Here is a 15985-nt window from a genome sequence, read left to right as displayed (position 1 = left end):
AAAATACACTGACATTCTATTTTAGGATTTGTGACATACTGAATGCATGCATTAAATGGTTAAACTGGGGATCCCTGGGTGGCTCAGCGGTTTGGCGCCTGCCTTTGGCCCAGGGCGCGATCCTGGAGTCCCGGGATCAAGTCCTGCGTCGGGCTCCCGGCATGGAGCCTGCTTCTCCCTCCTCCTGTGTCTCTGCCTCTTTCTCTCTCTATCTGTGTCTATCATAAATAAAAATAAATAAATAAATCTTTTAAAAAAATGGTTAAACTGGCCTAGCACAGGGTAAATGCTCACCAAATACTAGCTTCCACTGTTGTCATTATCAGGAAGAAAAGTATCTGCTGTCTTAGGATTCTGTTAAATCTCAAGTTGGACTTTTTTTATTCATAGGTAGTATGAAAAAAGAATTCCTCTGAAATGCTAATCATTGGTCCCTGTTCTCATTTGAAGGCTCTCTATGAAAATATGCTGGTAGAATTGCCCTTTGCTGGCTTTTTCCTGTCCAAATTGCTTGGAACCAGTGCAGACGTGGACATTCACCATCTGGCCTCGTTAGATCCTGAAGTGTATAAGAATCTGCTTTTTCTCAAGAGCTATGAAGGTGACGTGGAGGAGCTTGGACTGAACTTCACCGTGGTGAACAATGACCTGGGGGAAGCACAGGTGAGAAGGCCCATCACCACTCTGTGACAGACACCAGCTCCTGTCCACACAGCAATAGGAAAGATTCCCAGTGTGCTGAGGGTGTGATGTCGGGAGCCTGTGGGGGCTGAGGACACATGAGCCCTGGCCCCAGGCCTTGGTGACAGCTGTCCTCTGGGATTCTCTGCCCCCAGGAGCGTTGGTTAGCACCTTCCCAATGGGAGTCCTAAGGTTCCCTAATGTCCCCTTGTTCCTGGCCCGCTCTGGCTGGCCCTGAGGTGCTCTGACACTGATCGCTGGCCTTCATTATCAGTCTGGTTGGTCTTGCTGTCTTTATCCTTTTTTTAAAATCCTTGCATGTTAGAAATTAAAACTAATTGTTAAATGACAGCATTATTGGGATATAATTTGCATACCACAAAATGCACACTTTCAAGCACATTCCTGGTCAGTGTATTCCCAGAGTACACAGCCACCACCAGCATCTCAGTTCAGGATGGTGTCATCTCCCCATTAGCAGGTCACTCCCACCCAGCGTAGGTGAGCACGATCTACATGCAGTTTCTGTGTGTCTGTCTACCCTGGAATCTTACAGTCTGCAGCCTTCTGGGACTAGCCTTATCACTTGTAGGAGCCACGACTTCCTTTGTTTGGCTGAACATTGTCCCATTGTATGGATATACCACATTTTCTTTTTCAGTTGATGGACATTTGGGTTCTTTCCACTTTTCAGCTACTAGGAAGAGTATGCTATGAACATTCTTGTACAACATACTAAACTGTGGAAGAATTGATAACATCTGGAATTTGCTTCCACTATTACAAGAGCAGGGGCAGTGTGTGGAGGTAGAAATAACCTATATTGGCCACGAGGGGATACTTGCTAAAATGGGTGGTCAGGGGTTGGCATTTTGTCTACGTTAGCCTATATTCAGATGTTCCCATAATTCACAAAACCTTTCTTAACATATACTGATGAACCAGGTTGTTTGAGGACCTTTGAGGTCGTGTTATCTCATTTTATTAGATTTTAAAGTGACGAGCTATGCTTTTCTAACTTATTTTTGTTTTTCAGATGAATAGGTCTATTTTGTGTGTGGTGGGGGGAAACAGCTTTTTTGCTATTCTTATGTAGATCAGTCATCTTTTCTGGATCTACTAGTTGTATTTTAACTATAAAACTATTATCTTTTATCTGTTATTACTTGGTTTTTAATTCAAGCTTTCAAAGGTCATCAGCTTTGCCAGCTTAAAAATAACTTCATATTAAATATATATTTAGTGTTTAATCAAATCACCATTGATAACGCATCGCCCCATACAGGATACTTCTTAACTTTAACCGTCCAGGTTATAAGCAATAAACATTTTATTTCAATAAACACATACACTGGGCAGCCTGGGTGGCTCAGCGGTTTAGTGCTGCCTTCGGCCCAGGACATGATCCTGAAGCCAGGATCGAGTCCCACGTCGGGCTCCCTGCATGGAACCTGCTTCTCCCTCTGCCTGTGTCTCTGCCTCTCTCTCTATGTCTCTCATGAATAAATAAATAAAACCTTAAAAAATAATACATAAATAAACACATATACTGAACAAATTTGAGCTATTGCAATTTTAACTATTTTTATATAACACTACCTACTTGCCATCCTGCCTAGTCTGTATTTCTTCATCCATCCATTCATGAAACATAATTGCTGCTCTGTACCAGCCATTATGCTGTGCAAAGGAGTTTTTTTCTAAACTATGAGAGCATACACATTCTAACAGGAGAGGCAGATGTGACCAGTAGCTCAGTTCCAAGTAGGTCAGGGAGAGCTACCTGGAAGAGACGCTGGGTGGGTAGAAAGGCATTCACCGGGCAGGTGAGCACATTTAGAAGTGGCTAAGCTTAGGGGGCTACGAGATTCCAGGAGGGCTGGGCTTCTCCTGTTATTGTGGAGAACAATTAGAGGCCTTGGACTTTAGAAAGGTTAGACATAACACTCAGAAGGAGAACCAGTGTCTCATCCCATAGTTGGTCTGCAGTATTTAGTGCTTCAGGGTAAGATGGCCTGAACAGATGCATTTCAGAGCCAATAGGAAAATGAATAAAAAGAAAACATTTTTGACAGGTGTCTGGCTGGCTTGATTCGTGGAGCATGTGACTCTTGATCTCAGAGTTATGGATCTCAGAGTTATGTCTCCATGTTGGATATGGAGATTACTTTTTAAAAAAGAAAAGAAAGAAGAAAACCGCTGAGCTTCCCTTCAGGGGATGTGAGATCTTGATTCTCTGAGTCAGGGCGGGACCCAGGAGCAGCCTACTTATGTTCCAGGTCAGGTGGTCCAGAATTCAGAGAAACCACAGCTGGAGGGTTAAGCAATGAAAGGCGTTTTAACAAGAGAACATCTGCATAATCTTCATTTTTAAGGTTATGTTCTGTAGGTATAGGTCAGTATCTTGAGCAAAGTAGGTGTTATTTGAGTAGGAGGAGGAAGGGGCAGGCAGGACATTATGATACTGAACCCCTGTGCCCTGGTGCCCACCATTCTACTTCGGGTCTCTGTGTTTGAGGACTGTGAGGACCTCATGTGAGTGGAATCACACAGTGTCCTTTTGTGACTGGTTCATTTCACTGAGCAAGATGTCCTCCACCTTAACCTGGAGTGCAGCACTCCCCAGAATGTCTTCCTTTCTAAGGCTAAGATTCCACTGTACGTTTATCCCTTCATCCCTTGCTGGACATTGTCTCAGCTGTCATGAGTAATGACACCCTGAACACGGCCGTAGAAATACCTGTTCAAGTCCCTGCATTCTACTCCCGTGGGGATATCCCTAGAAATAGCACTGCTGGATCATACACTGATTCTAATGATTAACTTTTTTGAGGACCCACCATAACTGTTTTCCAGTGAAGTGAAGTACTATTTCATTGTGCTGCGGTAATACACAGAGCTAGTCCTGAGAATTCAAAGTTAAGAGTTAGGAGATTTAAGGAAAGTTAGGAGATTTAAGACCTTTTTATTGGCTTCCTCCCTGGACTGTAGAACCGCTGCATGGTTCTACACCACAGTGGTGTCTTCAGAAACGAAGGTAAGCACACACAGAGATGTCTACATCCTAGTTCTAAACCCTCTTGGGAGGGATCTCTGGATGGCGCAGCAGTTTGGCGCCTGCCTTTGGCCCAGGGTGCGATCCTGGAGACCCGGGATCGAATCCCACATCGGGCTCCCGGTGCATGGAGCCTGCTTCTTTCTCCCTCTGCCTATGTCTCTGCCTCTCTCTCTCTGTGTGTGTGACTATCATAAATAAATAAAAAAAATTTTTTTAAAATAAATAAATAAACCCTCGGGTATTTTTAATGTCCGTCTTTGTGGTACTTGAATTTTAGTCTATTTCTTAGCATTTTATATATATATGTTACGATAGAGAGAGAGGGGGCGGGGCAGAGACACAGGAGGAGGGAGAAGCAGGCTCCATGCTGGGAGCCTGACGTGGGACTTGATCCCGGGACTCCAGGATCGTGCCCTGGGCCAAAAGCAGGCGCCAAACCGCTGAGCCACCCAGGGATCCCCCTATTTCTTAGCATTTAAAAAGCAACCTATTTAATAGGGCGCCTGCGTGGCTCACTCAGTTAAACATCCAACTCGGTTTTGGCTCAGATCATGATCTCCAGGTCATGAGATTGAACCCCACATCAGCTCCGTGCTCAGCAGGGGAGTCTGCTTGGGTTTCTCTCTCTCTCTCTCTCCTCCCTCTACTCCTCCCTCCACCATGTGTGCAATGTGCTCTCCTAATAAATAAGTAAAATCTTAAAAAAAAACAAAACTACCTATTGAAGAAGTAGTAGGTGTAGACTAACTTGTGAAGGGAATAAAGGAAATGATACTGCATTGGGTTCCCTCCTTTGCTCTCTCACTGGGACATCTCTAGGCTTTCTTGAAAACTGACCTCAACACCGAGAGAAAATAAGAATGATGAGGACAGAACCCTATTGTGTTTGGACAGCATATTTAGTTGCTTTTGTCTCCACCTCTTCTTACTTTTTTTTTTAAGATTTTATTTATTTATTCATGAAAGACACAGAGGAGAGAGAGCAAGGCAGAGACACAGGCAGAGGGAGAAGCAGGCTCCATGCAGGGAGCCTGATGTGGGACTCAATCCTGGGACTCCAGGACCACGCCCTGGGCCGAAGGCAGGCACTAAACCACTGAGCCACCCAGGAATTCCCTCTTCTTCCATTTTATAGAGCTGAAGTTTCAACATGTAAAATTCAGGTTTTTTTTTTTTTTTTTAAAGAGGAGGTTTGTTATTGATGTGAGGACACCATGAACACATAGAGCCACTGCTGCCTCACTCCACCTGGTGGCATGATTTAAAAACTAAATAAAAGCACTAGGACAGTCAGTTTTATAATGACCTGTCTACAGTCTTTGCTAATGGGAGTATTTCCCATTTTTCCTTCTGAAATAGATGGTAATAGTGAAATGTCGCATATGTAAGAGTTCCATTAAAGCACCACTGCTAATATTGGAATCTATTAAAAGCAAAAGTGTGAAGATGTTCCAGTTATTCATAGAAATTCCCACAGAATAAAGAGATTATGGATGACAGTGCAGAGGAGTAATTACACTAAAGAGTCAAATAGGACTAATTAAGAAAGTCACTGGCAAAGCAGCTATTTGTGGGGGAGATCTTATGGGGGAGATCTACAGAGCTAGATAAAAAAATGTAGTCAGGTTTAAGTTTATAAAATACTAGGATTTAAAGATTTCTGATGGGCAGCCCCAGTGGCGCAGCGGTTTAACGCCACCTGCAGCCCAGGGGGTGATCCTGGAGACCCTGGATTGAGTCCCACCTCGGGGTCTCTGCATGGAGCCTGCTTCTCCTTCTACCTGTGTCTCTGCTACTTCTCTCTCTCTCTGCATCTCTATGAATAAATAAATAAAATCTTTAAAAAAATAAAATAAATAAATTTTAAAAATAAAAATTTCTGATATGCAAATACTTCTTTATGTTGGTAGGATATGTTAATCTTCCCTTTTAAAATACTAGTGTTCCTCTCCAACTTGTTTTCTTTACTATAACCAATATATGGGCTGTTTGTAAGCCTGCTTAAAAATGAACATGAGGGGTCCCTGGCAGGCTCTGTAGGTGAAGCATCTGCCTTCGGCTCAGGTCATGGTCTCAGGGCCCTGGGATCGAGTCCTGTGTCGGGCCCCCTGCTCAGTGGGGAGTCTGTCTCTCCCCCCCGCCCCGTCCCTCCCCCTGCTCGTGCTCTGTCTCTCTCAAATAAATAAATCTTTTTTTTTTTAAGTGACATTTTAGACTACTGGTTTGTACACATCTCTTCCCTGAGGACAGTGCTCGGTGCTTAAGATGGTCCCATAAGTGATCTTTGTTATGTACAAGAGCATGAACTTGAGTCACAAGACCTTGTTAAAGTCCTGGTTTTGGTGCTGTGCTCTGTGACCCTAGGCAAGTCACAGAAGCCCTTCCTCATTTTCAGAGGGTGTGTACATAGCTCTGAGGATAAAATGAGCTCACTTCTAGCAAGTAAACGTGAGGCCCCGTGCATTCTGCAGCGACATTTAGGAGTATCAGGAAAGATAGCTCTTGCCCTAAGAACTGCTCTAGTTCCATATGTAGAGATTTAAATATGCTCTTAGAAACTGAAATTCTAGGGGGATCCCTGGGTGGCGCAGCGGTTTGGCGCCTGCCTTTGGCCCAGGGCGCGATCCTGGAGACCCGGGATCGAATCCCACATCGGGCTCCCAGTGCATGGAGCCTGCTTCTCCCTCTGCCTGTGTCTCTGCCTCTCTCTCTCTCTCTCTCTCTCTCTCTCTGTGTGTGTGTGTATGACTATCATAAATAAAAATAAAAAAAATAAAAAAAAAGAACTAAAATTCTAGGACAGATTTGACATGATTTGAAACATGGATAGTTTCGATGTAGCCTAGAGAGGAATTTATATGACCACAGCACAGTCCATGTACAGTCGCTGGAAATGTCATTGCCTTCTGATAAGGCAGGGCTACTGGGGCTTTGGAAGTCCTTTACCTAATCCTGATCGTTTCAGGGGTCCTTTGTCTTTGAATCACTTAGTACATGATCATTTATTACCTGCTGTTAATCCACTTAAAGGAAGGGGTGGTGTTTTGTACATTAAAACAGAGCAGTGAGCTCGTGAGGCCCAGGTAACAGATGGCCCATTAGCTGACTGTGAGTGCGGAGGCATTGCAGCCTCTCCCCGGAGCAGAGACGTGCAAGGAGATGTGGGTTCACAGCCTTTTCTCAGGCCTCTGGTTCCAGCATGGAGCACGAGAATTAGTGAGAAGTGAAGCGTTATCTAGAATGTGCAGTGCAAGAGGAAGTAAATCTAATAGAGCTTACTAACTTCTGTAGCGCGAGATGGCCATGTAACCACTGCGTATATGGTGATGTAAGTAAAGCTTTTCAGCAGACTTTAAAATGGCCTTTCTGTAAAGTGGTTTAAAAAAGGGGGGGGGCTGAAATGCCGTTGCCCAAAAGAGGAGAGTTTATGCTCGGGGTATAACAACCACCAAGAGAACCAAAGACTGTGACAGAACCATGAGGGGGACGTTGTGTGGTTTCCATCACCCACGATCTAAGCAGCACTCTGTTTCTACCCTGAGGTTTGCCCCCTGCTTCGTCATTCTGGAATGGCATCGTTCACCTACTGTGGATTTGTTCTGTTTCTTTATCCTTAGCATAGATGGCCTTATCCAAATGCAACTGAGAATGTATTTCTTCTGTTTAAGTTCTAGTAAACAAGCTTTAAAAAGTGCATTCTCGTAAATTAGGCTTTTATGTTTATAATTGTGGTGTTTTGTCTATCACCTTTGGGTGTATATGAGTTTACATAATCACAGTTCTAAGATAAAGTAAAAATATCAGCATTTTATTAATAATGAAAGCAGTTCACAGGGATAGGTGTTTTGTGTGTGTCCACGTTACCGTGGTGGGGGAGACTCAGCATCCGGCCTCTGCTCCTACCTAGTGCTTCCAGGAGTATTCTCCAACTCTGTGCTAGACCTGAAGATTTTGTGAGTGTGGTTACATACAATGAAAGGTTGTTCTTTGGGATTCAGCCCAAATATGTAAGAAAGATTGGTCAGTTATCTCAAATGTACCACTGTCCTCTGAGTCATACTTAAAGTGCTCATGGGGGCCTGGCTAGCTCAGTTGGTAGAGCATGTGACTCTTGATCTCGGGGTTGTGAATTCAAGCCCCACGTTGGTGTACAGATGACTTAAACATAAAATCTTTTTTTTTTTTTATGATAGTCACAGAGAGAGACATTGAGAGAGAGAGAGAGAGGCAGAGGGAGAAGCAGGCTCCATGCACCGGGAGCCCGACGTGGGATTCGATCCCGGGTCTCCAGGATCGCGCCCTGGGCCAAAGGCAGGCGCCAAACCGCTGCGCCACCCAGGGATACCAGAGATAAAATCTTTTTAAACAGTGAAAGAATAGGGGCAGCCCCAGTGGCTCAGCTTTTTAGTGCCGCCTTCGGCCCGGGGCGTGATCCTGGAAACCCGGGATCGAGTCCCACATTGGGCTTCCTGCATGGAGCCTACTTCTCCCTCTGCCTGTGTCTCTGCCTCTTTCTCTCTCTGTTTCTCATGAATAAATTTTTAAAAAACTTAAAAAAAATGAAAGAATAAAGTACGTCATAGTGGTTAACAGCATGATGGAGATAGAGAAGAATGTGCTATTTGTACAAATAGGAATAATCGTTCTATTGCAACCTTCATTCCTTAGCCTGTGTTTTCTTCAGATTGAATCCCTTTTGACGTGTTCAGTTTTTGGATCGTATCTTTGCCCTTTGTGATTCCTAATTTTTTATTTTTTTAAGTATGTATGTATGTATGTATGTATTTATTTTAGAGAAAGAGGAAGAGTGTGTGTCAATGACGGAGGGGCAGAGGCAGAGGGAATCTCAAGCCGACTCCTTGCTGGGTGCAGAGCCCAACACAGGGCTCAATCCCATGATCCTAAGATCACAACCTAAGCTGAAATCAAGAGTTGGACGCCCAACCAACTGAGCCACCCAGGGGCCCCAGATTTGAAGAAACATTGGTGACTAACGATTAACTTAAAGACAGAATAAGATGCCAAGCTTTGGAGATTCCCACCAAGGGTGCATCTTTGCACTCACACAGACTGGTGTGTGCAGCAGTGGTGTGGCTTTTTATGTAGACTCTTGTGTACAGAGCAATGCTGTCAGATTTCTTTGAAGTATGTGCTTCTTGCTTTTCTTTTCATCTAGTCATATTTAGAATTTTCAGACCCTTGTTTTAATATTTACAGGTAGTAGAACTAAAATTTGGTGGAAAAGACATCCCTGTCACCAGTGCCAACAGGATCGCGTACATCCACCTTGTTGCTGACTACAGATTGAACAGACAGATCCGCCAGCACTGCCTGGCCTTCAGACAGGGCCTGGCCAATGTGGTGAATCTAGAGTGGCTGCGAATGTTTGATCAGCAGGAGATTCAGGTATACTTCTTACTGGTGCTGGGAGTCACACTTGTCTTCCAACATGGAAAAGCTTTCTTAAAATCTACCTCAAATTTTATGAATTGAACTTTTTTTTTCCAGGTATTAATTTCTGGTGCACAAGTTCCCATAAGTCTGGAGGACCTAAAATCCTTTACAAATTATTCAGGTATGTTGTCACTGCTGGGTATTTATCCCTGAAACTATTATAGATCTTTCCAAACTAATTTTTAGTATACTTTTTGTATAGGTAATTCATTCCCAGGGTTTAGAGCCCAGCATGGGGATGGAGGTGTACAGTGAGACCCCTCCTGTCCCATGCTGCCTCTGCCTCTCCCACCACAAGTAACCACTCCTCTCAATTCTCTGTGTATATTAAAAAAAAAAAAATCTCTGTATATTTACACACAAATACAGAATTCTCACCTTCCTCATTCTTACACATTATTCTGCACCTGTGGTTCTCGTTACACCATGTCTTTGTAAATGTCTACCAATGCAGTAGGTTGCTTCCAGTCTTTTGCTTTTATTTATTTATTTTTTATTTTTTTTATTTTATTTTTATTTTATTTTATTTATTCATGAGAGACACAGAGAGAGAGGCAGAGACATAGGCAGAGGGAGAAGCAGGCTCCACGCGGGGAGCCCGATGTGGGACTCGATCCTGGGACTGCAGGATCACACCCTCGGCCAAAGGCAGGCGCTAAACTACTGAGCCACCTGGGAGTCCCAAGTCTTTTGATTTTATTTTATTTTATTTTTTTAAAAGATTTATTTATTCATTTATGATAGAGAGAGAGGCAGAGACACAGGAGGAGGGAGAAGCAGGCTCCATGTCGGGAGCCCGACACGGGACTCGATCCCGGGACTCCAGGATCGCGCCCCCGGCCAAAGGCAGGTGCCAAACCGCTGAGCCACCCAGGGATCCCCCTCTTTTGTTTTTAAAACAGGGCTAACTAAAAACATAAAAACAATTTACTAACAATAAAAGAATAAACAAACAAATTGGACCTCAGGGTTATGAAATTAAACTTAAAAGTTTCTGCTCAAAAAAAAATAAAATAAAAAATAAATAAAAGTTTCTGCTCTTCAAGAAAATGAAAACCCAAAAAGAACACAAATGGCCAATAGACACATAGAAATGTGCTCGACAACATTAGTCGTTAGAGAAATAATGAAATTATTCAGAGATGGAATTGGTGTATCTTTTGAGCTTTCGTAAGATTTTTAAAAGATTAACCTCATATATACTTAGCAGTGAATAGAGGGGAAAAAAATCATCCTTAAAATAATCACTCATTTTGGTGAGTTTTCATAGTCTATTATTCTAGTTTGTGGTGATACATAATTTATAGTATACATTCTGTTTGTTTAGCATCAAAAATTAAAAACAAAATTTCTAGCAGGCAGCTTCTCCTCTGCTGCCCTGCTTGCCTCTCCCTTGAGATGTATTCCATAAACTTCTGTCTCCTTTAAAAATGTGTGTGTGTGTACTCTTTATGTCTTTATGCAATTAATTGTTGAGATTAAATAGATATATAAGATTTATTTAACCTTCCACTATAATAAGTAACTTCATGTATATTTCTAGGTATAAAGTCTTTTTCTTTTTTTTTTTTAATGAGAGAAGTCCAGAAAGAAGTTGAATTCCTTATTAAAGGATCTGAAGATTTCAGGGGTGAGATTATGATAAGTAGGACTCACAGGGAAAATGTGGCAAGCAGTAATTAACATTTAGCAAGTGGCGTATATTCTTGAGTTTGGCTGAAGATAACTTTCTCTCATCTGTAAATATATATTACAGAAATCTACAGTTGTGAGTCATTGATTCTTTTCATTAATGTGCACATGGACATTTTAAAGTATTTTTTAATTTTTTCTCCAAAGATTTTATTTATTTATTTTTAATTTGAGAATATGGGAGCACAAATGGGAGAGTAGCAGATAGAACGGCTAAGCAGGCTCCACTCTGAGCACAGAACCCAACTCAGGGCTCCATCCCAGGATCCCGAGGTCACAACCTGAGCTGAAATCAAGAGTTGGGCACTTAACCGACTGAGCTTCCTAGGTGCCCTGAAAGTATTTTATATACCAGGGTGCTTGGTAGAACATGTGACTCCTGATCTCAGGATTGTGGATTTGAACCCTACCATGGGGTAGAGATTATTTTTTTAAACAGTAAAACATACTGTAAAAAATGCTTTATATATATTAGAAAATTTAAAATATAACCTTAAGTAAACGTGATGGTGAATTCAATGTGTGCATGTGATACCACATCTTCGAAGATGGGATTAAGATCTAAGCAAAAGTGTTGAGTGGTTGTGAGATGATGAGGCACCTTTGTTTCTATAAAGTGTTATTTCTCTTTCTTTATTATGTTATACACTGCATAATTCACTTTTCAAAACCAAGGAAACTTTAAAGTCATTTCAGTGTTAGGCGCCTGGCTGGCTCAGTTGATGGAGCATGTGTGTCTTGTTATCAGGGTTGCAAGAGCCTATTTTTAAAAATTAATTTTTTTTAATGTTTAAAAATTTAATGTCCATTCATTTTCATAAAATAATGTCATTTACAGTTAACAAAATTACAGGTGACTTTTCTTCATTGTACTTCTCTCTTTTTTCTAAATACTATAAAATTAATATTTCTTTCAGAACAGTATTTAAGCCTTAAAAACATATCCTATACAAGATTTACAGCTACATATGGGTAAAGAGAGGATTTCTCTCCTCAAAGATCACTATTAGCCTGATATCAAAAGCAAACAAAAGAACACAAGAAAATAATAATGTACCTCAGGAACATAGATGCAAAAATCCTCAAAATATTAGGAAACTGAATCCAGCAGCTAAGTAGCATTTATCCCATGAATGCAAGAGTAATTTAACATCTGAAAATGTATTAATGTAATAAGCAGTAATGGTAGTATAAAGAGCAAAACTCACATAGTCATCTCAGTAGATGCAAAAAGAGAAAGAATAAGCAAGTGCAACCCATGAGCATCTAAGCATCTCTTACCTGTTCAGGATTAAAATCCTCAGGAAACCAGGAACAAAAGGGAATTCCTCACCCTGATATAGGACATGCACAGAAACATCACAGCTGCCAGCACACCGGTGAAAGTTAGAGGCATTTGGCTGGGGTTTCTAGCTGGTACAATAAGGCAGGAGGGAGAGAAGAAAGAAGAAAAATAGCCAGCTTGGTAAAGAAAAGTGAAACAAGTAAAACTAGGGGTACTTGAGGGGCTCGGTCGGTTAAGTGTTCAACTCTTGGTTTCAGCTCAGGTCGTAAGTTCAAGCCCTGCCTTGGGCTCCGCACTGGGCATAGAGCCTACTTAGATTCTCTCACTCACTACACCCCCCTCCCAAAAAGGAAGTAAAACCGTCTTTCTTCGTACATAACTTGACAAAAAATGAAAACTAAAAAAAATTTCAACAGGTGGCAGCACAAATCAGTACATACAAACCAAGAAAGGAATTAAACAGTTCCATTCAGAGTAACATCAAAAAGAATAAAATACAAACATAGCAAAGTAATTGTACATGCAAGACTTCAACACTGGAAACTGCACAGCTCTGCTGTGAGAAATTGAAGAAGATCTAAAGAAGTGGAGAGGTAATCCAGCTTCATGGATTGGAAGATTCAATATTGTCAAGATATAATTCTCTTCAAATTACTCTACAAATTCAGTGCAACCCCTATCAAAATCCCAGTAGTTCTTTTTGTAGAAATCAGCAGGTTGATTTTAAAATTCATTTGGAAATGTAAAGGACCTAAAATTGCCAAAACAATTTTGTAGAAGAACAAAGTTACAGTATTTATACTCTGATTTAAAACTTACTATAAGGCTACAGCAATCAAGACATTGTGGTATTGGCACAAGGATTAGCATATTGATTGATAATTAGGAATTCAGAAAAAAAATCCTTATATTTATGGCCACTTTACCACCGACTTGACAATACGAGAATGCTGGGACAACATTCACATGGAAAAAAATGAGATTAGACCTTTACCTCACACCATATACAGAAATTAGCTCAACAGAGGATCAGAGGCCTATAGGTAAAAGCCAAAGCCATAAAACAAAACAAACAAACAAAAAAGCCAAAGCCATAGAACCTCCAAAAGAACATAAAGGAGAAAATCTGCATGACTTTTGGATTAGATGGAATTTTTGGTTCTACACCCAAAAGCATGAGCCAAAAAAAAAAAAAAAAAAAGAAATTGATAGAAAATTGAACTTGCTCAAAATTAAAGCTTTTGTGCTTCAAAAGATACTATTAAGAAAATGAAAAAAAAAAACAAAACAAAACAAAAAGAAAATGAAAAACAAGCCACAGATTGGGAGAAACTATTTTCAGGTAATATATATAATGACTGCATCCACGTGTGTGTATATATATAAAGAACACACCTTAGTAAGACAAGCAATTGAATTTAAAAGCATGGCCAAAAAAAGCTTCACCTAAGAAGATATATTATAATGGCTGGTAAGAATCACATGAACAATTGTTTAACATTTAGTCTTTGGGGAAATGGAAATCAAATCATAATGAGATATCGCAACATACCCACTAGAAAGATTGCAACCAAAAAGATAAACAGTACCAAGTGTTAGTATATGGAGAAATTGGAACCCTCTTGACTGATGGGAATGTGGAATGGTAGCTTCTTTGGAAAAGTTTACCATGATTTAAAAAGTGGCTGTACTCCTACTTCACACCATATATAAAAATGAACGCCAAATTGGGCAACAGTCTTAATGTAGGGGCTAAAAGCATAAAACTCTAAGGGGAAAAAGGTAAGTCTTTATGACCTTGGATTTGGTATTGGATTCTTTGATATGAGGCCAAAAGCATGAGCAAAAAAAGAAAAAATATATATAAATTGGGCTTCATCAAAATTACAAAACTTTGTACATCGAAAGACATTATCAAGAAAGTTTAAAAGACCAATCTACAGAAGGGGGAGAATATTTGGAAATCATATATATATATTCAGAATATATAAAGACGGGCAGCCCCAGTGGCTTGGCAGTTTAGCGCCACCTTCAGCCCAGGGCCTGATCCTGGAGACTCAGGATAGAGTCCCACATTGGGCTTCCTGCATGGAGCCTGCTTCTCCCTCTGCCTGTGTCTTTGCCTCTCTCTCTCTCTCTCTCTCTCTCTCTCTCTCTCTCTGTGTGTGTGTGTGTGTGTGTGTGATGAATAAATAAAATCTTTAAAAAAATATATAAAGACCTCTCATAACAACAAGAAGACAAGCCAATTCAAAAATGGAAGGTGGGGGCAGCCTGGGTGGCTCAGCGGTTTGGCGCCGCCTTCAGCCCAAGGCTTGATCCTGGAGACCTGGGATCGAGTCCCATGTCAGGCTCCCTGCATGGAGCCTACTTCTCCCTCTGCCCGTGTCTCTGCCTCTCTCTCTCTCTCTCTCTCTTTCTCTCATGAATAAATAAATAAAATCTTAAAAAAAATGGAAGAAGGACATGACTAGACATTTCTCCAAAGAAGATAACACAAACAGCCAGTAATCTCACAAAGATGTGCAACATGACTAATCACTGGGGACATGCAAATCAGAGCAACAGTGAAACACAGTTCACACGTCCATGAAGACGACCACAAACAGGCACCATGTAGAAAATTATAACAGGTGTTGGCAAGGGTGTGGAGAGACTGGAGCCTGTGTTCATGGATGGCAGGCACATAGAGTAGCCACTACGGAAAATGGTTTGGTGGTTCCCCATAAAGCTAAATATAGATTCACCGTATGACCCTCTCTCTCTCACACACATTTTTCTTTAAAAAGGTTTAAAGGGTGCCTCAGTTGGTTGAGCATTATGCTTAGGTTGTGATTTTGGGGTCCTGGGATCACACCCTGCATCAAGCTCCCAGCTCAGTGGGTATCTGCTTCTCCCTCTTCCTCTCCCCTCACTCATGCACTCCCGCACACTCTTTCTCTTTCTCTCTGAAATAAAATCTTTTAAAAAAGGAAAAAAGGGCAACCCGGGTGGCTCAGCGGTTTCGCTCCTGCCTTCAGCCCAGGGCCTGATCCTGGAGTCCCAGGATCGATTCCCACATCGGGTTCCTTGCATGGAGCCTGCTTCTCCCTCTGCCTGTGTCTCTGCCTCTCTCTCTCTCTCTCTCTCTGTCTCTCATGAATAAATAAATAAAATCTTAAAAAGGTTTAAATGATGAAATATATTTTCTGTACTTTACCACAGTTTAAAGAACCCACCCCGCCCAGACTCCTCTTTTTTTTTTTTTTTTAAGATTTTATTTATTTACTCATGAGAGACACACAGAGAGAGAGGCAGAGACATGGGCAGAGGGAGAAGCAGGCTCCATGCAGGGAGCCCAATGTGGGACTCAATCCCGGGACTCCAGGACCACGCCCTGGGCTGAAGGCGGCTCTAAACCTCTGAGCCACCCAGGGATCCCCCGCCTCTGTCTTATTGAGTGCTGTTTCCCAGGCTTTCCTCCCAGGTCCCTCTGACCGGGTTTTGGAACAAGAGCATGGTACAGGTGGCAGTGTTTGCGTGTGCTCTGCCACGCGGATGAGCCATACCAGAGAGCACACCTGCAGAGATAGCAGATGCTGGTTATCTGTAGGGGAACGTGGGATTCGCTCAAGGAAATGGGAATGTTCCAAAGTGGTTTACGGCGACTGTTGCAAAACTCTACATTTGCTAACATCATTTACATAAGTAAATGTGTATCTATTTATGTATATAAATATATGCATGTATCTCCCCTTTCTGTAATTTTTATTGCTGTAATTTTGAACTCTAATGTTTATGTAAAGGCAGATAATACATAAGGTCACTTTGTCCCT

The 15985-nt window shown here is 41.6% G+C and overlaps 1 protein-coding gene across 2 annotated transcripts in view; it reads left to right on the top strand.

The window, feature by feature from the left end:
* The window catches only part of UBE3C (ubiquitin protein ligase E3C), a 125471-nt gene that overhangs the window by 100919 nt on the left and 8567 nt on the right, over positions 1-15985 (top strand). For both annotated transcript variants that reach the window (XM_055335146.1, XM_055335145.1), the window contains exons 19-21: positions 451-663; positions 8957-9145; positions 9248-9314. In XM_055335146.1, coding sequence (XP_055191121.1) covers positions 451-663; positions 8957-9145; positions 9248-9314 — 469 coding nt within the window. The remainder of the gene's footprint in view (positions 1-450; positions 664-8956; positions 9146-9247; positions 9315-15985) is intronic.

Source organism: Nyctereutes procyonoides, unplaced genomic scaffold (genome assembly GCF_905146905.1).
Source record: "Nyctereutes procyonoides isolate TBG_1078 unplaced genomic scaffold, NYPRO_anot_genome, whole genome shotgun sequence".
Taxonomy (NCBI): domain Eukaryota; kingdom Metazoa; phylum Chordata; class Mammalia; order Carnivora; family Canidae; genus Nyctereutes; species Nyctereutes procyonoides.
This window is presented reverse-complemented; position numbering and strand designations above follow the sequence as displayed.